The sequence below is a fragment of the Pararge aegeria genome, chromosome 17 (assembly GCF_905163445.1).
Source record: "Pararge aegeria chromosome 17, ilParAegt1.1, whole genome shotgun sequence".
NCBI classification, from domain to species: Eukaryota; Metazoa; Arthropoda; class Insecta; order Lepidoptera; family Nymphalidae; genus Pararge; species Pararge aegeria.
Genome location: NC_053196.1, coordinates 12837923 through 12865325, shown reverse-complemented (window position 1 = coordinate 12865325; position 27403 = coordinate 12837923). Strand labels below are relative to the sequence as shown.

General features: G+C 37.7%; 1 protein-coding gene across 1 annotated transcript; it reads right to left on the bottom strand.

Moving 5' to 3' along the window:
• Positions 1-771: 771 nt before the first annotated feature.
• Positions 772-26831, bottom strand: LOC120630831 (DNA-directed RNA polymerase, mitochondrial). The gene is made up of 24 exons (XM_039900125.1): positions 26585-26831; positions 26359-26469; positions 25503-26040; positions 25145-25279; positions 24684-24858; positions 18220-18330; positions 17686-17847; positions 16809-17138; positions 15974-16114; positions 15667-15785; positions 14953-15127; positions 14486-14604; positions 13342-13560; positions 12133-12282; positions 11045-11239; positions 10020-10229; positions 8682-8836; positions 7672-7823; positions 6480-6639; positions 5055-5184; positions 4166-4306; positions 3162-3333; positions 1906-1997; positions 772-1364 (listed from the first exon to the last, which is right to left on the bottom strand). Exons 1-24 carry the CDS (start codon positions 26730-26732, stop codon positions 1238-1240), a joined length of 4167 nt encoding a protein of 1388 aa, XP_039756059.1. The 5' UTR covers positions 26733-26831; the 3' UTR covers positions 772-1237.
• Positions 26832-27403: the final 572 nt, after the last annotated feature.

The following is a 27403-nucleotide window of genomic DNA, read 5'->3' as shown; positions in this document are numbered from 1 at the left end:
GGTGGACTACGGCCTTAACCCTTTCTCATTGTGGGAGGAGACCCGTGCCCTGAATATGATGATGATTAAGGCCATATTATAAAAAAAAACCCATACTGTATTTCATATATTTATTTTTATGTAACTCTACGTAATCATCACAGACTAATACTTGAACTATATATTTTGGTTTGTAAATCATTTCCATACAGTGCTAGCTAACTAGAACTGGGTATAGGGGGAATTAATTGCAGCTAAAAAGCTTTACAAAGTGTCATAGCAAAACAATCTTATTTAAACTTACATAAGTATATAAAATCAGAGTACACAATCAGTCTAGGTTTCACAAAAAACATATACCCAGGGCAGATTATCTATAACATTAGAAGTATAACACACGTAACTGCTATTTGTGACGTCAAAGAACAATGACCATTTTGGATTCGGAAAATATAGAATATTAATTTGTATCATCAGCTTATTTTTAAAAGAGCAGTGGAAAAAAAAATTAAATTTTTAATCTTGAATAAAAGTAAGAAGTCCATATGTTAAAGATTATTAAATTGATTCTTTATTATTTAATTAAATCCCAGATAATGGGAACCCTACCCATGTTTACATAAGTTACATAATTTGCTGATACAGAGATAGTAGTAATTCTTTAAATATTTTAAATATTTCCCGTTTTCCTAACTTAATTCTCTACCATAAAGGGTTGTCTGGAGAAGATCGCTTAGCGTTTAGACTGCCTTTGCGCATCATATATATATATGTATTTTATTTGTTTTTGTTATTTCTTGTTTTCACTTTTAATTTGCGCAATAAAGACTTTATCTATCTATCTATCTGTATACTTGAATTACATATAGACCACATCAGGTAATTTTAAAAACATTTTCATTCTGCATATTAATAGGAGATAATGTAACCCCAAATAACGTATTACATAATTATAAATTTCTCTATTTTTGAAGATATTTGAAATGCCATAATAAATTAACTTTTTAAAGTCAATAATAAATATTTAACAATGTTTCAAAAAGCGTCGTTTGCTCTTCTTGATTATTGTTCTTTGACAGTTATTGCACGTTATAAACAAAATTCATATTGTAGCGTCACATCATATCAATTATGGTTCTGTACCATATCAAATTGCGTCAACAGTTTCCATACAACGGCCGAAAGCTTAAATTTAAAATAATTACAACATGACCAGCTGTATTCACAGTCGCATATCATTTCACGGAATATTCTAGAACTAACTGAAGAAGTAAACTGAATCCAGCACACTTTTGATGTCAAAGTTCCCTTTTTCTGGCACTTTCTTTAGCAGCAAGTTCACCCGTCCTTTATTCGCCGCGCCTACGGTGCCATCTTCAAGCTCACTGGAACAACATGTTTATTAGTTAATATAGATTACTTGTAGCAATAAACTTTTAATTTGCTCTTATACATAATATTTATAAAACATCAGAAACACGGTCGCTTATGGGTCACGGCAGGTGATGAAGTATTTCTCCGTCATCAAGTCAAAAATGAGGAGTTCTATAGTAGAACCAGAGCAAAAGTGGCATATAGCTCGGAGAACCGTTGGACGTTAGAGTCAAAAGGTGTTGGTTGACCCCCGACGAGGTAGACAGATGACGTCAAACGAATCGCATGGAGCCAATAGACCCAAGCGACACATGACCCCGTGGTATTTAGAAATCACTATGTCTTGCACTAGACTTTTATTGGATGATGACGATGATTCTATTAATCAATAGCCTGTAACGCAACAGACCACTGCTGGACGTAAGGCCTCTCCAAATGGGAAGGTTTATAGGGGTGATGAAACTGAGGTGACAACTGCATTCTGATCTGCCGTCACCACACGACACATCCATTACTGTTATTAATTTGGTAAGCAAGTAAGGAATGAATTACCTCTCAGGATAACTGTATCGTTTTACGAGGAAGTCGGATAGATTTTCCAAAATCGGTTGCGAATGTAGAGCCACGAACTGCTCCCGACATATCTGGAAATAAACAATAACTATTTATTTACGTTAATCTACGGTAGTTGGCGCTTTTGTATAACATCGGATACTAAAAACCGGCTATTTGTGAGTCGGACTCACTTAAATAAGAATATAGATATACTACGACAATACACACTGCCATCTAGACCTAAAGTAAGCGTAGCTTTTGTTATGGGTACTATGATGACTGATGAATATTTTTATGAATAATATACATAAATATTTACTATACAGACGTATATATTATACAGACGATCACCCACCCACTGAAAAACATTCATGTTAATCACACAAAAAAAATTCAGTTGTAATAATCGAACCCACAGCCTTCCACCCACAGGACTCAGAAAGCAGGGTCTTTGCCCACTGCGCCAATCAGCCATCCACAAAAATGGCAAATAATCATGTCCGTTGTACGCGAGCCCCTTATATATTTAACGGCAACATAAATACATGTTGACAGATAGGCAGACGAACGGTCAGCGGAGTCTTAGTAATAGGGTTCCGTTGTATCTTTTGGGAACGGATTCTAAAAATGTTTTCCTCTTTGAATCTAGCGATAGTAAATATGCCTAAAGTTGGCAATAATGATGCGTACATTACATGAGAATGTGTACATAGTAGTGCGATAAGAGCGATAATCATATTAAGCGTAGTATGAATGAATGAATGAATACACTTTAATTGTACACCACATTAACATAAAGAAAAATTATAAATAAAAATTTAACAAAAAGTATATAATGTGGCGACCATATCGCTACATAGCGATCTCATCCAGGCAACCAAAGGCGTTAAACACAGCTTAAGAAGAGAGGTAGGTGGTGCATATAAATAAACATATATATATCCTAGCTTTAGTTTTAACTTGACGAATGCAGTTATCACCATCACAAACATCAGTGTAACATGTTAATTGTATGAACGCTTTATAAGTGCCTGTAATAAGGTAAGGTCTACATGAATAAAATAAATTTGAATTTATACATATATAATAATGAAATAAAATGAAATAAATATAATAAACTTACAATATAATATATAGATACTGATAATTAAAATATACCTATAGAATGAATATCAATAATACATAAATATACAATATTGTCAAACCAAAAACTACTACCCCGAAGTATAATGGCAAGCAGCAGATCTTCAAACCTGGTTCATCTGGTCGACGGTGTCGGGGTGCGTCCAGAAGCAATCGTGCACGGACACGAAGGTGACCGCGCTCGCTTCACAGTGTAGCGCCGTCAACATCATGTGCGACGAGTCCAGCGAGTGGATGAAGTTCGGCGGGAACGCGTTGCGCTGCTTCATTGTACACGGACGCCTGCGATACGTTCAATAGAATTTTATAAAAGCTATCATTTTTATTAGTGTCTTCACCTACTATATATCTTATGTGCATTCATACAAATATGAAACAGTTCCTCCAGGTGGGTAAAAACACCATAATAAATATGATTAAAAAGTAATGTGTTATCTCATGTTTCTAAGTGTTTTATAATAATACGGACCTTTGTAAAAGTAGATCGAAACTACAGTGTTTCCTACTAGATGACGCTACAGTCGCTATAAGATTGATATATATGGAGAGAGAGAAAAAAGGGAGAGAGAAAAAGAGGGGAGAGAAAGAAAGAGGGGCAAGGAGAGGGGTGAGAAGGACAGGGAAATAGAGAGAGAGAGCGCTCGTCTGGGGAAGTATTACCGCCATTCTTATTTCTGCCGCCAGCATTGCTATGTTCCGGTATGTAGGGCGTGGTTGCCGGTGTCATTACAGGCAGATCAGATGCCTCAGATTGAGCGACACAAGGCGGCACTCGTAGGACTTGTTGCGTGCATGTGCAAAGTGTTGTTCATTTTGAGGGGCCATCTTCTTAATCCGTCAACTATTATTATTACTAGCTGTGGAAACCAGCGGCCCAGGACCGTGGATTTTCGCACTAAATTCAAAATATCAGCAGTTGTCATCAATCGGTTGTAATGATGTGCTCGATTTGACTGTGCGTCACCACTCATTAGTTGTTTGAGTTTATTATAAAAGCATATACTAAAATAGATTTCTTCTGTCACAGACCATATGCAGCTGTCGCTAATTAATTATGCTAAGAGTTTACAGAACTAATATTGTATTAATAAATATATATGGAGTTGTCACTCACTGGTGCAGATCAATAGGGGCAGCAGGCGAATGTTGCGCGGCGTTACCCGTGGGAGAGCCGCGACGATAATACGGCTGCAGCACGGGCAACCCTAATGGAGTTACCCACTCGACACTTTCGCCGCAAACGCCCGATATCACCCTGTTCATTACAACATGTTACAATATATTATCTGGGGGATTACTCACATGACAATTTGTATTAATTATTTTTTATATGTTTTTAACCCAAAAAACCAGGCTGCGTTATTACAGATATCAGTCTGTTATAACGCAGCCTGGTTAAGGGGTTTTGGCCCTATCGATAAAGATGCGCCGTAAGCGATTTAGCAGTACGGTACGGATCAATGAAGTTAAAGCACAGTACACCAAAAAAACCCAAAATATTCATGTGTCCGATGAAACATAATTTTCCTGATTAAAGGTTTAACAATAATAGTATATATTATAATTATGACGCCACGGAAACTATAGTTCTTGGGCGTCCACCTCCATCTTGCCATCGCCAGCTAGGAAGAATGAGGGTTGTAACTGGAGTGGAGGGGAGCGCCCGGAATGGTAATGTGTAAATGGGCAGTCTTATTTATACCCTGTTCCCCTTACTTATAAACATTGTAAAGTTGTAGCATGGTTACACAATGTTTGGAGTTCTTCTTTCGAATATCAAACCACTGATGATGACTCATAAAAGAGAAAATATTGTACAACTAATCACCTGTTATACAAATTTTATTAATTAGGGCCTTTTCTACTGAGTTTTATTGTGTTAAACATACTAAGTTTTAATAATAGTTAAATTTTGGTAAATTTAATAAAAACCATTAAATTGAAAGCAGTTTTTTTTAGTTAAAGTTAATTTAATATTCTTGTTAAATAAATAAGTATCTTACTTGGCGCAGTCGGTAAACCAATCTTGGATGAGTTTGGTTGAGGAGAACATCTCTTGTAACGAATCAAACGTTCGCGCCGTCAGGTACTGCGAACACGCCCATACTTGATCCTTGGGGAAGTCGTCGATATCTGCGAATAAAACAAAATAAACTAATACCTGCACCTCGCGTTATCTACTATTATAGTGACGAATCTTACTTAATCTTACTCATAGATTTTGATGGCGGACTGGCGTAGTGGGCAGCGAACCTGCTTTCTGAGTCGTGGACGTGGGTTCGATTCCCACAACTGGAAAATGTTTGTGTGATAAACATGAACGTTTCTCAGTGTCTGGGTATTTATGTGTATATTATAAGTATTTCTGTGTATTATATTCATAAAAATGTTCATCAGCTATCTTAGTACCCATAACACAAGCTACGCTTACTTTGGGACTAGGTGGCGATATGTCTAATGTCGTAGTATATTTATTTATTTATACTATACAACTTCGAAAATAAGGACTGTAGGTCTATTTAGTCTGACATTTAGTGCAATTTTAGAGATATTTGCTATCGTCTGCGAAAGCAGATTGTAGCATTATCTTTTCTTAAAAAGTGCCATCTATTTATTTATACTCTTTTATTTGCACATGAAAAAAATACAGAAGAAAAATAAAAAAGAAAACAGACAGGAGCAGCATACAAAAGGCGGTCTTATCGCTTTGTAGCGATCTCTTCCAGGCAGTCTTAGGATAAGGAAAAGAAAAGGATACCAGACTGCAGGTTGCGCGTATTAAAAAAATACATACTAATACTTGAACTAGATTACATAAATAAAATAATACAAACGATAGTCAATATTAAAAAAATATAATAATAATATCTACTTTGACATACCATAAATACATTAACAACAGTGAATACTATTACAAGTCGTCTTTAATGTAAACTATAGTGATCTATACATGGCTGTTTTTCAGTGTCTGGGTGTTTATATGTTATATTATAATTATTAATGTATATTATTCATTAAAATATTGATCAGTCATCTTAGTACCCATAACACAAGCTACGCTTACATTGGGGCTAGATGGCGATGTGTGTATTGTCGTAGGATATTTATTTATTTTATTGTTATTAAACTCTTTATTTGTATACCACAACATTAACATATACAAAATATAATAAAAACAGAAACATATAGCGATCTCTGCCAGGCAACCTTTGAATAGGAAAATAGAAGAGGAAAATAGACTGCTGGTGGAACAAAATACATACATGCAAATAACTACATACTAATACATAAACTAGTGTACACAAATAGATCAAAAGTAATCAATGAATAAATATAATAATAAAATAATATATTTATAATACAACAATATATTTTATCTATTTCAATAAGGAAATATTTGACTTTGGTACACTCGATTTCAAAATTACCTTTAAGTTGCTTGGCGATCTGCAACCGAGCACCGAACTTGGTGACTCCGTACACAGTGGTCATGACGGTCTGCTTGATGACCTTCCGTCGCACGAAGTTCTCCAGTATTATAGCAGCGGGCACTCCAGCAGCCGCGTCCCGGACTCGCATGCTTTCCACCTAAAAAATAATAATTTTATTGTGTAACAAATAGCAGAAACAGTCATCCTCATCATCAGCTCAACCCATTTCCGGCCCACAACAGGGCACGGGTCTCCTCCCTCAATGAGAAGGGGAAGTTGTAGTCCACCACGCTGACCCACTGCGGATTGGTGGACTCCTCACACCTTTGAGAACATTATGGAGAACTCGCGGGCATGCAGGTTTCCTCACAATGCACTCCTTCACCGTTCAACGGCGAAGGAGTGCAAGTGATTTTTTTTTTTAAATATATAAATAAATATACTACGACAATACATACATCGCCTTCTAGCCCCAAAGTAAGCTTAGCTTGTGTTATGGGAACTAAGATGACTGATGAATATTTCTATGAATAATATACATAAATACTAAGAATATACATATAAACACCTAGACACTGAAAAATATTCACGCTCATCACAAAAACATTTTCCAGTAGTGGGAATCGAACCCACGGCCTTGGACTCAGAAAGCAGGGTCGCTGCAAACTGCGCCAATCGGCCGTCTAATTACTTAAAACGCACAATACTTTAAGTTAAAGGTGCGTACTGGGATTCGAACCGCTACATAACTATCACTGCTAATATTGGTATAATAAGATTATTAAATGTGTAATTGTGAATAAAGTGAATAAAGGACAAAGGCCACAGAAGAGTGCAATCAAGCGAACTTATACCCACTGGGCTATCACCGCTAGCAGAAATAGTACAATATTATAATTATATTTTAATACAAGTTAAATTAAATTATTTTAGAATTAATTGAGATACAAAATTGAAGTAGCTGATGTCTTCCAAACTAATTACAGTAAATTTTGTAAAGGGGGTAAATAATTAAAAACCTGCGGTCAAGCGATTTCCAGTACGTTGCTGCGTAGAAACCGACTAAACCGACTCTGACTGAAACGCATAACCTGACCGAAATGGGTTTTACCCAACAGGTTAACCCTCGTCCATATAACGTAACGACTAACGTTTAGAGGAATTTAAAAAAACCATAATATATACTCACCAGAGCAACAATTTCACTGTATACGTCTTGCGGTTTGTCGCGCGACGCCAAATTAACCGCAGCCGCACCGGACGCGTCACCACCTAGTGCCGCGTAATGTTGCAGACCGTTACAGGAACCGTCCTGATGTACGGGGAAACCGCACATGTACTCTGCGGACAAAATGATGAATGAATGAATGAATGAATGGATACGCTTTTATTGTACACCACATAAACTTACAGAAAGTTTTTAAATAAAAAATAAGATTAAATACGGTTAAGGTAAGGTTAAAGTAGGGTTTAGGCAAGTTAAGGATTAGGTTAATAAACTAATATCATCATTATCAACTTCGGGCTAAACCCTGCTCAGAATAAGAAGGGTATATATAGGTCATCCACCAAAATGACCCAGTGTGGATTGGTAGACTTCACACTTTTGAGAACCCCTTTCTCACTGTAGGAGGAGATCCGTGCCGTGTAGCGGGCCGGTAATGGATTGATATGATGATGATGACACGTCTTTTGAGAACTTAATGGAGAACCTTAGCCAGTTTCCTTACGATCTTTTTTTCAACGTAGATGCAAGTGCTATTGAAGTGCTTGAAAACTAATAATACAAATACAAAAGTGCGTTTGTTTTATTTATTTGTAATCCATCAATCTAACCACTGTCTGTACACATGCTTGATAAAATTTTGCACTTACATAGGTCTGATTCCTAGAGTTGTAAGTAGGATAATTTTGTTCCAGAAAAAGTAGAAAGGTAGCGGTTCCCGAAGGATGTTCAAAATAACCAAAATAGCGCACGACACATCTAGTTTACTATGATTGATTCAAATTATATGACTTCTGTAAGTTCGTGCGTTTCGAACGCAGAATTCAATATTCCGTATCAGCCAATCAGCGGGTCAGTACACGCGCAGCTAACTTCCGCCACAACCAAGTTTACATAATATTACTAAAAGGGCGCATTGGTTGTATATGACAATTTTTTTTTTCTGTATTTCTTTGCGTCACAGTAGTACAAACCTTCTGGGTTGGGCGACCTCATTGCGTTAGCGATCTCCATGCAGCATGCTAGCGTCTGCCAAGGCTCCTCTGATTTCTTCCACCAGCCTTCTCCGTCCAGCGGGTTGTCAGCAGAATCCAGGATCTTGTCTATGATGCTTTCTGCATATTCGAGTCTGAACACAAAGATTCGCGTGATAAATAACTTTTGATAATAAACCTCAACCAACAGTGACTGGCATCATCTACGCAAGTAATCCATCGCAGAAGTTATTATTACTTTATCCATAAATCAGACATGATTTGTGCTATTCACTATCTAAAAAATGGTGCATAAATCTGAAAATCTCAAATGTTTGTTTTTAGACAATCATCATAAGCAATCAATATAAATATTGGATATTAGCAGGCGTTACAGTACGATTCAAACTTAAATGCGTCTGCGTGAAGTAAGCAGACGTGCGCTGTTATCCTCCCCGGACACCCAAAATGTGTGTGGTGCTCAACGTCGAGCGCAAAATTCAGGGGCGCATTTACGTTTAAATAGTACTGTACTTTGCCGAATTCCATGATATATGATGATAATTAAGCTTAATTTGCTATACTCCGCGAAAAGCAGGAGAATCTGTATGGTGTTATTTATAATTACTTCAATCCTTATACTCCACAACAGACAGATCTTCGGCAATGTACCCTCTACGCACGTTTCAGGAGATGTTGACTTAACCGAAACCTGAGCATCGTCAAGAGTTGTTGACTTTACAATGAATAATTGTTAAGTCAATATCTCCTGAGCGCGGAGATTTTAAGAAACTTGGCTCAACTATTTCTGCAGCACATAAAATACTAATCATTGCGGGAAAACAAAACATATCTAAACAAAAAAAATGGTTGGGAAGATGAGTTAAATATTTACAGTATTTTAAATGCCCCAAGTGATGCCACGTTTGACATATGTTAAAAGTTAATAATAATAATAATAATAAAGCCTTTATTTCCAACTTTAAGTCAATAACAATTTTTAGTCGTACATAGTAATTCATACATTTATTCATTGTAATTTTAGTCAGTTTGTGATTTCAAAAATTTTACAATCATTTGCTATCTTAAATTTAATCTTAATTATTTTTGTTATTTTTCTTTGTCATTTATGAAATCGTTGTATGTCAATGTTAGGTATTTAATGTCAATGTTAGGTATTCTACGTCAATTGGAATGCCCATTTTTGGGCATAGGCCTCCTCCATCCTTTTCCATCTGTTTCTCTCTCTCGCCAGCCTTGTCCAGGTATTATTAAATTAATTAGGTATTATAATTAATTAGGTATATATGTTAAAAGTTATTGGTTTTTAATTCTCACCTTTCGGCAACGGTGCTTCGCTTCTTAGTGCCAGTGAGGTTGATAGCGTGTAGTTTGAGCCAGCTCAAGCCCTTAGGTCCGAGCGGCCTCTGACTGGCGAGTTGGAGTAAAGCGCGCGCCGCATCAGCTCCCAACACCGATACGTGCGGGCCCACCGCGTATACGCGTCCACGGAAATCCATGTTGTGAGGTAGCCAAAATAGGCAGTTTCTGGAAAAGGTCGTTTGTACTAGATAATTGTTTTTTGTAGAAGAGTGAAATTAAAAGAAATGCGTGGCACTGCAGGTTAATTTCAATGTGATCTACTTTTTGTTCAAGGTTAGGTTAGCAGTGATAGTTTGCAATGTTTAAAAAAACATTGATGGAATTCAACTTTAAGTTAAATTACCAAATATATGGGACTAAACCTGTGTGAAAATGCTTGCATTCAATCTCCCCTTTTGAAGAAAACCACAAAATGTTTTCTTCATTCTGTCCACCTACTTTTGGGTTATCCCAGGAATCGAATGCTACCCAGTCGAGGCAGTAAGACAAATCAAATAAAGATGTCTATCATCCAAAATAAAATTAATACAGACAGAATACTATTCCATCCTTTCTTGACCTGTATATACATCTATAGCTTAAATAACTTCATTAAAATTAAAAAAAAGTATAGGATATCAAAATAATTAGCATAAGTAAATACATTTAATAAGTTCAGACCATTGTATCGGATATGTTTAATCCGGTAATGATATGTGTTAGAGTTTAGAAAATAAATAAAATCAAATAATACATTTGATCTGAAGATTTTAGATAACATTGTTTTTTTTTTAATTCATTTATTTCAAGTAGGCGTATATTATAAGCACTTTTGTAACGTAAAGTATGTATGTTTGTAGTGACTCTACCACCGGTTCGGAAAGCAGATTCTACCGAGAAGAGCCGGCAAGAAACTCAGTAGTTGCTCTTTTCCAACATCAACATTTACAATCATTTTTGATTATTAAAAATAAACAGACGCGAACGGGCGTATATCTCACCTGTAATGGTTGGCCAAAGATAGCTTATAAAGAGCGTCACACCATAGAGAATGCATTTCGGCTCGCACGCGATTGATGGCCACACGTCGCCGCATCGCACTCGCCGGGCTCTGGTCACCGCCCACGCCCGCCCATTGCGAAGAATCCAAAGACGACGAAGGAGGTGGGATGTCCAATTTCTTGTCACCCCCTAACCTGGTTCCCACCACAATAGACATGCATGAAAATATTTGCCATCTTTTGTTTCTTATTTATCTATCGATACAAACAATTAAAATGTATATGTTTGTAATGTAAATATAACAGCTTGCCTATGAAATTATATTTAAAAAAAAAAGTTGTCGTCTGTCTGTTTATTCAGGCTAATCTTCAAAACTGCTCGGCAGATTTTAGCTGGGCTGTCGCAAGCAAAGTCCTAAGTTCTTGAAGACAAGTTAAAGACCAATTTTTTTTTCAAAAGAATACCTGATATTCCCTTTTTTAAATACCCTCAAGGGTGTCGAAATGTTTTTATGGAGAAATTTATGTGGGTACATTACAATACGAACGCGGACGAAGTCGTGGGCGCCCGCAATTATACATTTACATATGTAATAATATTGTTATAATAATAGTATAATAATACTCATAGTATTGTTAAATGTGTAATTGTGACTGAAGGACAAACCTTCTTTCACGCAGAAGCAAAGCAATGAATCAACGTGACTATTTGGATATAAGTAATTTAGGACCGCAAGGTGACAGGGATACTTTTTAGAATACATGATCATATCTTAAGAGACTATTATTCAGTGTACTAGTTAGTGCCATACAAAAAGTAGTACAGAATTTGCGACTTTAAAGCAGATACATTAGGTTCATTTTAGTTTGACGTCTTTATTTTTCGATATTCGAAAAGTACTCCAGGATTGCGAGCGTTAAATTTAATAATAAGGGTGCTAGAACCTGTAGAAGCGCGTCTACCTGAAGGATCGTTTATAAATAACGGAATAGTAGTATTTGCGACTTTAAACCAGTTACAATAGGTATATTTTACTCTGAAGTCTTATTCTAAAAGGACTGTACTAAAACTGGTAGTATGTGTGTACCTGAAAATTTTCATCTGCAAATCCAGTACTGGTTGGTTGATGACCCACGGCACTTCACCCAACTGGTTCAGACTGTCCATCACCGGGTACAGCGTGGCGGGAGACGCTTCCTCCAGCCTTTTGGTTTGAGCCATAACGTAGTACGGCATTCTGGAGACAGAGATAGAATTGACAATGTAGGTACAACCAACGTATTCTTGGAATGAAGACGCTTCTATTTTAAACTTTTACTCTACTCTTTCTCAACTTTAACATTGAAACAAGCAAATTTTTAATTGAAAATTGTAAACAAATAAACATATTGTTCTTCTTCATCTTTAAAATAGCAATATAATAAATATGAGGTAAAAAAAAAGCATTGAAATAGCGTATTAACATTAACCAAATTCAGATATTATATACTAATGTTATAAATGCGAAAGTGCGTTTGTTTGTCCTACCATCACGCCCTAACTAATCAACAAAACAACTAGATTTTTTGTATAGAGTTAATTCTAAAGACAGAGAGTATAGAGTATACATATTTAACTTGTCTTTTTATGTAAACAATATTTTCATTACTTTTTCGTTTAAAAGTAGGAATAGAAGAAAACCTAATATGTTAAAATAAATAAAAAGATATGGTCTTTATGAAAGTAATTTTTTTTCGAAGTTATACTTTAATGAATGAAGGAATGCGCGCGCACATGGTTACACGATTTGAACAGGATGAAGGTAGTTGCGAAAGTTACAATACATCGTCCGCCAGCTTACTTTTTACGATACGCGCACAAACCGTTACATAAAACCAACACCCTGAAGTTAGCTAAAGTCGAAATTTTTAATTTTTCAAAAAAAGGTTTGACAGTGTATACTTTCAATTGTCAAAGTTGCGGGCTCATTCCAGTGATTAAATTTATTCAATTGTACAAAATTGAAACATGAAACTACAGTGAAACGTGGTAGTCCGATAATGTGATAACTAGATAATGCGTTATAATAAAACTTTCAATGTATTAAATACCTTTTTTCTATAGTTAGTGCCGTTTTCTCTACAAACGTAGAATAAGGCGTAAGATAACATTTTTGAAAAGATTTTTATCTTGTTACGCCAAAGAAAAACGACCTTTATACTAAAATGTAACTGATAGATTGTTTCCATAATAAGACAAGTAACAAAATATGGAGTCTAAGTTTATTGTTAGATTTGAGAAGACAATAAAGTCATACCTGACCAAAGGCGTTGCAGTGAGTAGATAAGCGCCATTGGCCGTGGGAGCAAGCCATGGGGCGGGCGGGGCCCTCGTGGGCGCCAGGGCTGCGCGCATTTTGAGTTGTGGGCGCGCGGCCGACGCCCACAAACGACTTAGAGCCGGATGTGGTTTGAGTTCTAGTCGCACCAGCCTGCCCCAAGGTCGGTGCACTTTGTATACTGCGGGAAGCTTCTTCCTGCATATTTAAAAATAATTGCTTTCACTTCCTGAGCATTGCTAAATGAGGTTTAAAGAACTTAAAGTTATAATCCATGCTACTTATCATAGCGAAAAAGCCATGATTTGCCAAGAATAGACAAACAACCAAGAAAAATGAAATAAAAGTAAATTTTTCTAGAAAAACTATACAAAATTACTTACAAAATTACTTGTGTCGAAAATATTCGTTTTTTTTTAAGTTAAAATAATACTTTATAATATGTAGACATCACTGAGTATTTTGGTTATTTCAAATTTTGTTTATTACTAGATATCATCAACAATTTCGAATTGTAACATCACATACTACAATCGAATCTGGTCGTCAATAGAAAAGTTAATAAAAAAATAAATAAATCAAAATAACTGAGTGCCAGATGTGGTTTGAGATCTAGTTGCATTTAGTCTGCCCAAATCGGTGCACTTTGTACTCCTTATATCCTTAGAAAAGGGTATTTTTAGCAGTTAAAGAGATATAATTAGACAGCCAATTGGCGAAGTGGGCAGTAACCCTGCTTTCTGAGTTAAAGGCTGTGGGTTTAAATCCCACAACTGGTAAAAGTTTTGTGTGATGAACATGAAGGTTTTTCAGTGTCTGTATTATATATATAAAATAAGTATTTATGTATATTGTTCATAAATTATAAATCAGTTATCTTAGTAACCATAACACAAGCTAAGCTTACTTTAGGGCTAGATGGCGGTATTTATTTTTTTGTTTATATTTTAATTATATATTTTTAAATTTAGAAATTCGAACAATGTTCGGTGCTTTTTTACTGTTGAATGGAACATTACAAAGTTACCACTAGAAGATAACTTAATCTTTTTTAGTTATTACTATTAATAATCCTTTTGTTCAAAGTAAGGGAGCAATACTGTAGAAAAAAACAAATACTCACACTTTCGCTTTCTGTTTGAACATATTGACATCGATTTTAACATCATTTATTATTATGTTGTAGAGAAACTTTCCAATGTTTTGACGAATTTCTATTGGCCAAGGAGCTTCTTCAATATTCTGTAAAAAAAAAATCGATAAATCATGAAAAAAACTCCTTTGTTAACATAAAATCTACTTTACCTTTAGAATAAATTTCAACTTCAGTGCAATTGTTAAAGGATTAAAGCTAATTTACTCGTTTTGTCTCACATATAAGAAATATTTCGTAAAAAGGGTTATGTTATGTATCACGTTAGAGAGAATGTAATCCCACAGGTATTGTAAAAGCAACTTTATTTCTACGCAGCAAACCTTAATGTAGCTTATCAATCAACTTATTAAGTAAAACTCGCAAATTTTAAACAAAATCTGCGCCATGGTACAAAGCACCCTAATCACCCTAAAATAGAGTTAAATTTAGCTTACCAAACTGGCTCCTTCTCTGTGCTGGTGCACAAGTAACTGCCAAGCTTGTCGTCCGTTGTACGGTCTGTGCGTATCATCCAATGGATGCCTTTCGAGATACCATTTGCAATATTTCTCGTATATCTGTTCGATCTTTTCTAGGACGCCGTTACGTCGGTATTGTTCTATTTGATATCTAAAATTAAATAGGTATGTTACAGAAATAAAAATATTAGGAAGAGAAGGATTGTTTTTAAGATATGGTACACCAGTTATTATTCTCAGTTTCTAAGTAGATTTGCGTAGAGAGCAGGGCAGAAATTTCAATTTCATAAATTAATTTAATGTGTAGCACACGTGATAGAAGCGAAACTTCAAGAATAAACTATTTCTTAGGCGTCAGTGTATGTAAGATTTTTATTACATATGCAATGTACCATTTTGTTTTCTCTCCGCTTTATATTATGTTTCTTCTGTCGCGTATAACGAAACGCAATATGCCTAAAAGTGACCTTCCAATAAAATTTTCACAGCTTTAGATATTTCAATTAAAATATCCTACAATGGTGATAACAAAAGGCCGGAAAAGTATTTGTTATTGCTGATGTAATTTCTGTATCGCCAATAGCTCTATCTCATTTGCACAATAATAGCACACCCGTGCGAGAGAGAGCACAACATCTGCCACCTTTTATAAATCTATTTTTGAATTCCGCAGGTTATATTAAAACATACTTGTTATAAACTTGTGTTCCTAGGTCCCTCTGTAATAGTTTCAACGTGGGGCTGTATGACTCGCTGCCGTCTACTAGTTTACTGATTTCACTCATTATCAACTGTACAAATTGTTCAACCTGCAAGAATTAATTAATTAACATATTGTATGGATACTAGAAAATTGCAATTTTTTTTAACATGCTTCATTATTAGTTTATTAGTTTACTATTTGTCTTTCTTTATCTTATCTATCTTCTGTATATGTATACATAGTAGCATTACTTTAAATTACTATTTTTATATATAAAAAAATAGGTCGTATTACCTGTAGAACTTTCAAGTAAGGATAGAGCGTGATGGCGGAATGTGAGGCGTTGCTGCGTGACTTGAGTGTGCTCATATTGCGCTCGAACGCCTCGTGGATTACACTGCGCCACTCCTTCTCTATCTCATTGTACTTCTCTCTCTGGGACAATAAGAAACAATTAATAAACATAGAACTTTAAGAACAAGAATGATGAATGCCCTTTTTCACTAAACCTATAAATCGCCTAAAGCGGATGTGCCTCGTGATTTAAGTGATTCCTAGAGAAAAAATACGTTACACAAACTCTTATGTGACGATTGACAAACTTAGGCGCCATTGAAAGTTACGAGGCCGATTCGGCGGATAGTAATGTTTAGAGGACTCAACATCGACATAATCGACACTTGACAGATAAAAAAAAATATTTTGAATAATAGTTTGGGAAATACATTATTTTTGACATAAATTTATAAGAGATCTATATGGCTTAGTGGACTTTAAGGTATCGGTAAATGCTATTCCGACACTTTTATTGCTTTTTCGGATGTGTTAGCTTTTCTAGTAGCAAAGACGTGCTTCTAAGTGATTTATTGTTCTGGTACGATGTCACGTAGAAACCGATTGCAAACGGAGTATAAAGCGGGGTATGGATTTAATAAAACTGGTATACCCCTAAGAGATTGGCCCCTTACCATTGCGTCATCACTTATCAGTAGGTGAGATTGCAGCTAACTTTTAATGGAATAAAAAACCAAAATACGCTCCCAAAAACTTATTTATATACTCATACAGCTCATAGAGACAGCTCATATTGTATTATCGATCGAAGAATTACATATTATCAGTAACTTACAAATGACTCCACATTCGTCGTCGCTTCTTCCTTAACAGCTATATTCTGCACTTCAATCTCCCCAGCCATCTCCATAGCCAACTGCTCTTTGCCTTTGAGCTTCAAATCTTCTAAGGTCAATAACCCTTTTGCGGGGGATGTCATCAAACCCTTTCTATTTTCAACATTATCTAGTCTTATTCTATCAAGTAAAGGACAATCGTAGTCTAGTTCTGGGGGGGTATAATTTGGCTCGTAATGTGGATCTAATCGACGCACTGCCTTAAGTACCATTTCACGTTGGTTGTGGAGGAATTTCGTTTTGTCTAATAAGTCATTTAGTGTTAAACCCTGAAATAATATATTATAGATACATAAAAAATCAAAACTGTGCAAGGAAGAACATTAAGGTATGCCAATCTCCTCACAGTGTTTCTCTTCGCCGTTGAAGCAAGTCATATTTTAATTGTTTAAAACGCACATAACTTAGTAAAGTTAGATTTGGATGCTGGGATTCAATCTCGGCATCCCCAAAAGTGAAACTGAAGTCCACTAGGCTGTCGCCTCTGCTTCACAATGAGTTAACTATACTCTTTGATTGCGCGTGTAGTGCGTTTGGGCTTATAAACCAAATAACACAGTTGTAAATATTGTTTCGCCATAGGAACAGGGAGAATAGGAAGGTACACATAGCAATTAGTAGTTTGCACTCCCAGCACCTGAAGTTTGCGAACGAATGTGCAGTGTGTGTGTGTGTGTATGTGTAGCAATGTCAAAAATACACTGGTTGCGTATATGAGTTTGAGGGGTGAGGTAATGAGGGAAGGGGGGACAATGATAGGTAATAGAAACTATGTTTTGGCGTAGACACTCTTTACCTACATTTTGAAATATTTACCTGTTCCTGCATTTGTGTGTGGTAACAATGTAATGCTGAATTCTTATCTACTAAATTACTTCTTTCAACACATTCAAATACTGCGGCAAATGTTTGTGCGTTAGGCTCCACCCTATCTTCTGACATGAATGATAGTAATTCTGTGACATTTTCCAGTTGACCCTGTGGAAAAACATATTTATGATAATAATAATAACAGTATTCAAAAATAGAATTAGTATAGAATTATGTTAAATTTATGATGATAAACATACTATATGATAAGTAAAAAAGAGAGGAGAGAGTAAATTAGTTAGCATTACTACACTAGAAAACAAGAAATGAAAACTATTGAAATCATTGTAAAACAATTCAATTAAGACTACACATACAGCAGTTTAACTATTCATGATACAGAAAAACTTGGAACTAAAAATAACTTTCCCATTATGTTACCAGGGCCATAGATAAAACACAGAAACAGCTTTGTATTTTATCTATGGGCCTGGTGCTGATTATAATAAGACCAGAGTTAAAGGTACTACTTTTACTCACCAGTGAAGCAAATCCATGTAAAAGAGTATTATAAACTTTAACACTGGAAACTTTAGGGTGTTCTGGGGCCCTTGCATTCCTCTTTCTATAATACTGTAATACTTGCCGGCCCTGCAACAGATTGTACATCTATATATATAAAAGAGAAAGTGTGTGGGTATGTTCAGTATAGGCATCGAAACGGCTGGACCGATTTCAATGAAACTTTCAGGGAATCTCCGGATAGACCTGGCAAGTCAGCCTGTAAAGTTTGGTGACGATCGGCGCAATCCTATTTTTGAACTGTCAAATACAGCTTTTATTTACTATGATAATATTCTATTCTCGTACCACTCTATCCCCATCACAAGCAAACACTCACTCAACACAATCACACACAAACACCTCACAAACAACACAAATCGTAGAAAACCATGGAAGCGGATCCGAAAGATACACTACCCCAGGAGGGTACCGGACCCAGAGATGGGACCGGAGAATCCCTCTCTGCAACTCGAGCTCCTGTCGCGGACGGAACTCGGGCTGCAGGCTGCCCCTCGTATTCTGGGGGGGGCACAGACCCGCCCTGTGCTATGCACAACATCAAACGACCAAACGCTTTCCCATTACGGACAACGACCCCACACGACACAAGACAGACCCCCAGCCATGTCAACCGGACCCCGATACCCGCGCCCACCCGAACCACCCAACCGACCGCTTCCAAAGAGATCAATATGGCCTCTCTTGCTGCTGCGATACCTCATCCACCTGCTCCCGAGAGCGTTTGGACAGAGGTAGTCCGCAGACAAAAGCGAAAGAGGCCTAAGAAAAAGAAAACAGACAGACGGACTGACACACCCCAAACCCAAACCACGCAGACTGACGAGCAGACGATGGAACCCGGTAGGAACACGCACGCGGAAGTCCATCACCAGACTAGAGGCTTGTACGGACAAAGTGGGGAAGGGAGACAGCCACATCAAGGCCGTCAACCACCCGCGGCGACTGTCGTCTCTGGACAGGGCACGGACGCATCTGCGGGCGTGTCCCGACCGGAATCCAATCGTGACTTGCCCCAAAAACCAACATCGACCAACACTCCTGCTCAACGCCGGACACACCCTGTCGCCCACCGGTCGAATGCGTACTGGAGAGGGCGGAGCAGTGGTGAGACCGGTGACATGAGTGGGAACCCCGGAACGTCAACAAGCCAGTCCCTGAAAAGGGATAGGCTTGACGACACCATCTCGCCCCGGGGAGAATACAAAAGACCACGGACAGACAGACAAACGCGCACAAGGGACTCTTACGCGAGAGTGACCCAACCACACCTAAGTGTGGCCGTCACCCTAGTGCCCAGAAGCGACATGACCCAACCAGAGGCAAATAGCGTCCAGGGTCAAATCCAAAAAGAGATCCTCGCTATCTGCCTCAGAAAACCAGCGCCAGGAACGACACCATATGCCCCATCCTTTGTAGGGAAAGCTTTTCTCAACGAAGGAGTGCTGAAACTGTGGTGTTACGACGACAAAGCCCTCTCTTGGCTCCAAGAAATCGTACCTCGATTGAAGTCGCCAAGGGAGGGCACGGGGCTCACGCTCATAAGGCAGGCCGACATACCAGTGCGGATTAGGTCAGCACTATACGTGCCTGACTTCACGGAGGAGATAGCAATACTCCAACAAATGCTGTCCCTCCAAAACCCCTGGTACAAGGTCTCGTCGTGGACCCTGTACACATATAAAAGAACAAACAGCAACCCTCCGGGAGTGTTTCTAGTCCTAGGAATACCCACGGAGCAGGTCGAAGACATCCTGGCCAAGGGAAGGAGAGTCTCTTACTCCACCGGATCTATCTATATCCGGTTCTTCGACGGCGAAGGACTCAGCGACGTACCGCCTAAGAAGACCCCGGAGCCAGAAACGAAAAATGACACAGCGACAACAAACCTGAAAGCCACTGCGCCCGGACCCTCCGTTGAAAACGCCTCCGAGGATATCGACGCGATAGAAATGGAGACCGGGACAAACCACCCATCAAACATGACACCATGGGAGGGGGTGGCCGAGACTGAGACTGACGATGACGAGAACGCAAACGAGGCGAGGATACAAGAGTTGCTAAAAGGATGGGCCCCTGAGGCCGACCTTTAAACAACAACTCCAATCCATTATAATACACCACGTACGACAACATAAAGATAATACAAACCAACCTCCAGCACAAACAACTAGCAACGGCCACACTACGAGGACAGCTGGAGGTTGAGACCGATACCATCGCCCTAATCCAAGAGCCGTGGGTAAGGGCCCAAAACATATGCGGTTTCGGCAGCTGTAATGGTAAGTTGTACTACAACAGCCCGCAGGAACAACCTAGAACATGTATATACATACCTCGCTGTTTAACAGCGACACTACTAACACATTACTGTTACAGAGATCTAACGGCAGTAAGAATACAGAACGGAACAAAACAAGGGACAGTTGCAGCGGCCAGACCACTTGTCCTGGCTTCGCTGTACCTACCCATAGAAGGCGAAATACCTACAAAAGAGGTGATGGACCTTATAAAACAATGTGAAGAAGACGACACCGATCTGATTATCTCGGTCGACAGCAACGCACACCACATCCTATGGGGAAGTAAAACAAACAACAAAAGAGGTGAGCAACTAGTTTCATACTTGCTAACCACTAACCTAAACATTCTTAACAAAGGTTCAGAACCGACTTTTGTTTCAAGTAGATACCAGACGATTATTGATCTTACTCTAGCGTCAAACAACATATCAGACCAAATAAAAAACTGGCACGTGTGCGAAGAGCTCACACTCTCCGACCATAGGCGAATAAGTTTTGAACTGGATCTGATTAAACCGCAAGCAACTCCTGGAAGAAATCCCAGAAAAACAAACAGAGAGAAATACAAAACTCTTATAAAAGGAGACACAATGTACAACAACAAACCCAAAATAAAGGGAACGATGCAAATAGACCAAAATGTAGAACAAATAACAAAACACATAACAACATGCTACGAAAAAGCATGCCCACTAAGAATACAAAAAACAAAACATGCACCAAAACACAGTTGGTGGGGCCCCGACCTGGAGAGAAAAAGACAAAGGTTAAGGCACCTTTTCAACAGAGCAAAGAACACCAGGAAAGACGCAGATTGGGACAAGTTCAAAGAGGCTCAATCTCAATACAAAAAACTTGTGCAACAGAAAACTGTCAAATCCTGGCAACATTTCTGCACGAGCATAGAAAACTACGATAATGCAAACCGCATAAGGAAAATCCTGTCAAGGGACAATATCCGCACCATCGGATCTTTAAAGAAACAAGACGGGAACTACACTAAAAACGACAAAGAAGTGAGTGAGACACTTATCGAAACCCACTTCCCAGGCTGTAAGATTGTCGACAAACCAGTGTGGGAAGAAAACAACACGACACCAACAAAAGCAGACTGGGAAATAGCAAACAACATTGTGACATATGAAAGGGTCCGTTGGGCTATCGAATCCTTTCACCCTTTCAAATCTGCAGGTACAGATCACATTTTCCCCGCCCTCCTACAATGGGGCAAAGAACAACTCATACCATGGCTAGCAGAAATCTTTAGAGCATGCTTAGCACATAGATACATACCGCTAACATGGAGGGAGGTAAAAGTAGTATTCTTACCCAAACCAGGTAAAAGCGACTACACACAACCCAAATCATTCAGACCTATTAGCCTAACATCTTTTCTACTAAAAACCCTAGAAAGACTCGGAGATAGATACCTCCGGGACGGAACCCTGAAGCACATACCTATAAACCAAAATCAACACGCTTACTGCACGGGTAAATCAACAGAAACAGCTCTGCACTCTGTTGTAAGCAAAATAGAACACGACCTGGAAAACAAACTCTCGACTCTCGGGGCTTTTATAGACATAGAAGGAGCTTTCGACAAAACAACATTCAAGAGCATAGACTTAGCTCTTGCGAGACATAAAGTACCGGACACACTAAGAGCTTGGATTAGAGCCCTACTAGAATTTAGGGTCATCCAACTGGACTTTAATGGAACAACCAAGGGTATTGTAGCTAAAGGGTGCCCACAAGGAGGGGTCCTTTCCCCCATCCTATGGAACCTGGTAGTTGACGACCTAATAACAAAAATGAACAAAAACGGTTTCCTCACCATAGGATATGCCGATGACATCACCATCCTCATAAGTGGAAAGCAAGAAAACACCCTGAATTCAATAATGCAAAACGCACTGAAACTGCTAGAACAGTGGTGCAGGGAAAATGAACTTACGGTTAACCCGAAAAAGACAGAACTCGTATTATTTACCAACAAAAGGAAACCACAATTTCCAAAAACACCAACACTGTTTAAAACAAGCCTAAAACTATCAACCGAGGTAAAGTACCTCGGAGTAACGATGGACTCCAAACTAAGCTGGAAGACACATATAGATACAAAAATCCAAAAATCAACGATCATCCTCAGCCAATGCAAACGCATGGCAGGAAAAACCTGGGGGCTTAAACCATACATCATGAAATGGTTGTACTTAGCAGTCGTCAGGAGCTCACTAAACTACGCCTCACTGATATGGTGGCCGAGAACACTCCTTGCGACAACCCAACTAGAACTACAAAAATTCCAACGTCAAGCGTGCCTAGCTATCACAGGCTGCATGAGCACAACACCAACCACTGCGCTGGAAGCTATATTATGCATACCACCACTACACCTACACATCAAAGAGGAAGCCACACTTGCAGCCCTTAGACTGAGGGCTTACGGGCTGTGGAAGGATACAAACATAGGACATACAAGGATACTATCAAAAGAAATTAATAAATGCCCACAACTAGACTGGATATGTGACAAGACGCGGAAACACTATGTGCTAGACAGGCACTATAAAGTAGCCGCTGAAGGAGGAAAAACAGACAAAGCTGACACCGTCGTAATAGAGGTCTACACCGACGGATCAAAGACAAACTCAGGCACTGGAGCGGGGATATACTGCCCGGAGCTTAACATAAACATTGCCCAGCCGCTTGGTAAGAACAACTCCGTCTTCCAAGCGGAGTGCGTGGGCATAACAACAGCAGTCATAGCCATGCTAAACAGAAAGGTAAAAGGCTTCAGCATCAACATAAACAGTGACAGTCAAGCTGTACTAAAAGCCTTAACCAAACACACAACAACATCAAAACTCATACTTGACTGTCACAAGAACCTACAAGCCCTATCAAAATCCAACAGAGTAACCCTAAAATGGATACGAGGTCACAACGGAAACAGAGGAAACGACGCAGCCGACGAATTAGCGCGTCAGGCAGCATCACTAAGGGTAGCTGGACCGGAACCCATCATACCCATACCCTTCACTGAATACAAAACATGGCTCCACAACCAGACGCAAGCATCACACTCGGTACTATGGTCTAAAACAAAAGAGTGCAAACACACGAAGGAGGCCGTACCAGTTCTCAACCCACGACTAACAACAAAATTACTGCAACTGAATCGACCTAAACTAAGGACAGTTGTAGGTATGATAACAGGGCACTGCCCACTAAACAAACACCTTTCCATTTTAGGTATAACTGACAGCCCTCTCTGCAGAGCATGCATGGAGGCGGAGGAAACACCGATACACGTAATACTCCAATGCAACGGAGTAGCAGAACAACGCGCAGCACACATTGGCTCCTCAGCAACACTCCATGAAGCACTCGGCGACCTGGGCGGCCTGCTAAGCTTTTGGAGCGAGCTCGGCTGGCTGGAGTGATCCAGCGGGGAGCCGCATCAGTGGCCATACGTACAACGGACGGTCCCAGACCAACCAAGTGCGGAAAAGGCCCAGGAACAGAAGAAGAAGAAGAAGATTCTATTGTTGGGTGTACATGGGTGTAGATAATGATCTTCGCCCGCTCAAGAAGAGAATAGAAGAGAATGAATACGGAGAGAAATAAATGATTTAATATATTATGAGACTTAAATTAAAAATTTAATGATGTAAGTTTATTGTTTAAATAAAAAAAAGCTAAATCTAGCCCGGCGAAGCGGGCTGGGTACACTAGTAGTTTATAAAGTTAAATTGTTCCTTAAATAAATTGATCAAAGTTAAGTTCTACCATAAGGCACTTATAACATTTTATTCAGCTTGTTCTTTTTATAAAGTAGCAACTCAATTCTTGCAAACTTCTCATTCTTTTATTTTCCTAGCTCATTAACAGATAGAAAAATTATAGGTTGCACTCATAAATATCCAGAGCAAAAAAGATATTGTTAAATCATTAAGTATCACTCCTAAATCTTCCTTTTAAATTATCGTCAAGATTGATTATGTGAGCAATATTAGTTAGGACAAACCTACATACACTGAAGATTTTGAGAGCATTGTTTATGATGTCATTAGCTACTGTAATCCAATTACTTGACATTTTCATTAAAAAACTCACCTCCAATGTCATATCAAGAGAGCAAAGGAGTTGCAAATGAGATGTTAGTAACTTCTGTAGCGATTCCTCTTTACCGCGCCTCTCCATTTCTCGCATATCCTGTTTCATGTTCGCCTCCTTGGCGGCGCGGCGTTTTTCACGCAACTTTTTCTTTTTTTGTTTTATTGCTTGATGCCTGTAAAAGAAAAACCAACTAATAAGGAAAGGCAACAGGGCATTAGAATCATCTAAATAGCATTTTGAAGAATTTTTGGTCAATCAAAGATATTTTATGGTTAATTTAAAAGAAGGCATAATATAATCAATATAATACAATGGATAAATGTTGAAAATAATTAAATACTTATCTATGCTCCAAAAACAATTATTTATACTAGTAACTCTGCATAGTAAATATTTTATGTTAACTGACCTTGGCAATCCCTACATATTATATTAAAAAACAATTGGGTGTTACATACATTTTCTTAACATTCAGACTATTGATATGGGAAATTTCACTATCAATGCTCAAGTCTTCTTTGACATCTCCAATTTCCGTGTGCACTGAATCATCACAGATTTCTTCAATGGCAGGATGAGATAAACCTTGCATCCTACAATATATAAAACTATTAAAATCAAGAAAATTAGGACTTCAATTAGCAAGTAATCTTATTAAAAATTTTGATGTAAAACTGAATGTGGCAGGTCATGCCATGCTTATTTCTTTTAATCAACATAATTATATGCATAAACAATATTCTAGAAATATATTTTCTATACAAAATAGTTTTGATGTTTCACATTCAAAGTATGCATAAAAGTAGTTTTACTTACTGTAAGTTTGTAATTTGACTCATGAGCTCCTGATCATAGCTATCTAACTGTTTGTCAATAAACAACTCTCTAAATACTGTGTGTGGACTTTTTGGTAATGATTTTGAATCCGAGTTCACCATCTGAGACTTACTGGACTCAAAAGGAAATTCTTGATTCAAGCCTTCATTTATAGCATATCTGAGGTCTTGTAACCTCTGATCATATATTGTGGCTTTCCTAAAGTTGTAATAACTCTCTTTTACCATATCAATATACTGTTTAGTGTTTAACCTCTCTTCCAAACTTGTAATTTTGTGATTAGTAAATATAAGTGCACATTTATCATCTTCCAATTTAATATCCGACTTGGCTTTCTTCAAAATCTTTTCTCTAACAGACTGAAGGAGCTCTTTATCAACTTCTATGTTTTTAGTTGATTTTGTTGTTAGTTGATGCAGTTGTCCCAAAGAAACAGGGCTGGAGGCAAGTTTTGACAGATGAGATGCATTTAATTTGCTTATTGATACCTTCATTTCAGTCATACTAGTTTCATTCACTGTAAACAAAAGATAAGTTACAGTTCTTAGCATCCCTACTAATAATTGTATGGCATAATACTGCAACTGGGGTGTTCAACAATCTGCTGCAAATAATTAATAATTTGGATATTCCAATAGCATGCCCTAAGTGAAGATAGTAGAAATAAACATTGTTCCAACCAAGTAAACTGTAGTAAATTATGTACACCTCTAGATTAAGTAAAATTAGAGGTAACAAGATTCACGCGAGAGGGCGGACACTAGGTCTATCTAACATTCTTTTGAAATAAAGGGACACATAAATACAGTTTGTTTACAGTCCAAACTAAACTCACCTTGCATTAATTCACCATACTTTTTGTAACTTTTATGTTTGGTTTTTTTCTTAAGAGATCTCACAGCATTAGCCGTTCTTGTAGACTGGTGCCGAGCGAGAAATAAGTTTTCTAGAATGTTATATAATTAAAACATTTTATAGGTTATGTTTATATATAAACAGTCGTGAAATTAACATTTAAGTTCATATCATGTACTTTAAAGAGTCTAGGAAAACATGCTTACCTGTACAATGAGAAGTTAGAAGGACTTTCCGACAAAAAGAACATTTTATTTGCGAGAGTGATATACTTTTGAATGTATTGGTTGATGGCAATGTAACACCGTGGAAATTATTTTGACACAAGTTCTTTGCCGACAGTAGCCTATGCATTGTTAATTAGTTCATTAACATTTACCATTGAAAATTATAAAAGTACAATATCCATGCCGATAATTCAAAATTTCAAACCACGTGAAAATGAAGTAGGCCAAGAATACATAGACAAATAGCCAAAATTACCTAAAAGGATATTTGACATTGACATATTGGTTATTCTTGTCTATGAAAATCATAAAAAATCATTTAATGACAAAAAGCCTTTCATTTTATATTTACAACAAATTTGAAAAAAAAATAAACAGCCCAATAATGGATATTTGTCAGATATTCATTGTTTTTCGATTTAGATTGATACATTTCAATTCAATTCTTGTTTATGGCTTTTGTCTGTGCCAACTGGGCACAAGGTACTTCGCCAATGTCTTGTAGATGAAGAAGGCACGAAGGAGATTGATCGGTGAAACTAATGAAAAGTTAATTTTGAATTTGTACCAAGAAATAGTTGTTATTAGCTAGTTAGCTCTTTAACCTAAGGCAGCACAGACAACACATGCATATATATCTAACACAACACATGCATATATATCTAACACAGATATTTTTTGTACATTATACTTTAATTTTATTACTTACTATATATTTACATAAAAATCTACAATAAGGACTGAAAACAAACATTAAAAAACATTTAACACTCAAAGGACGGGGGACTTTGGGAGGAA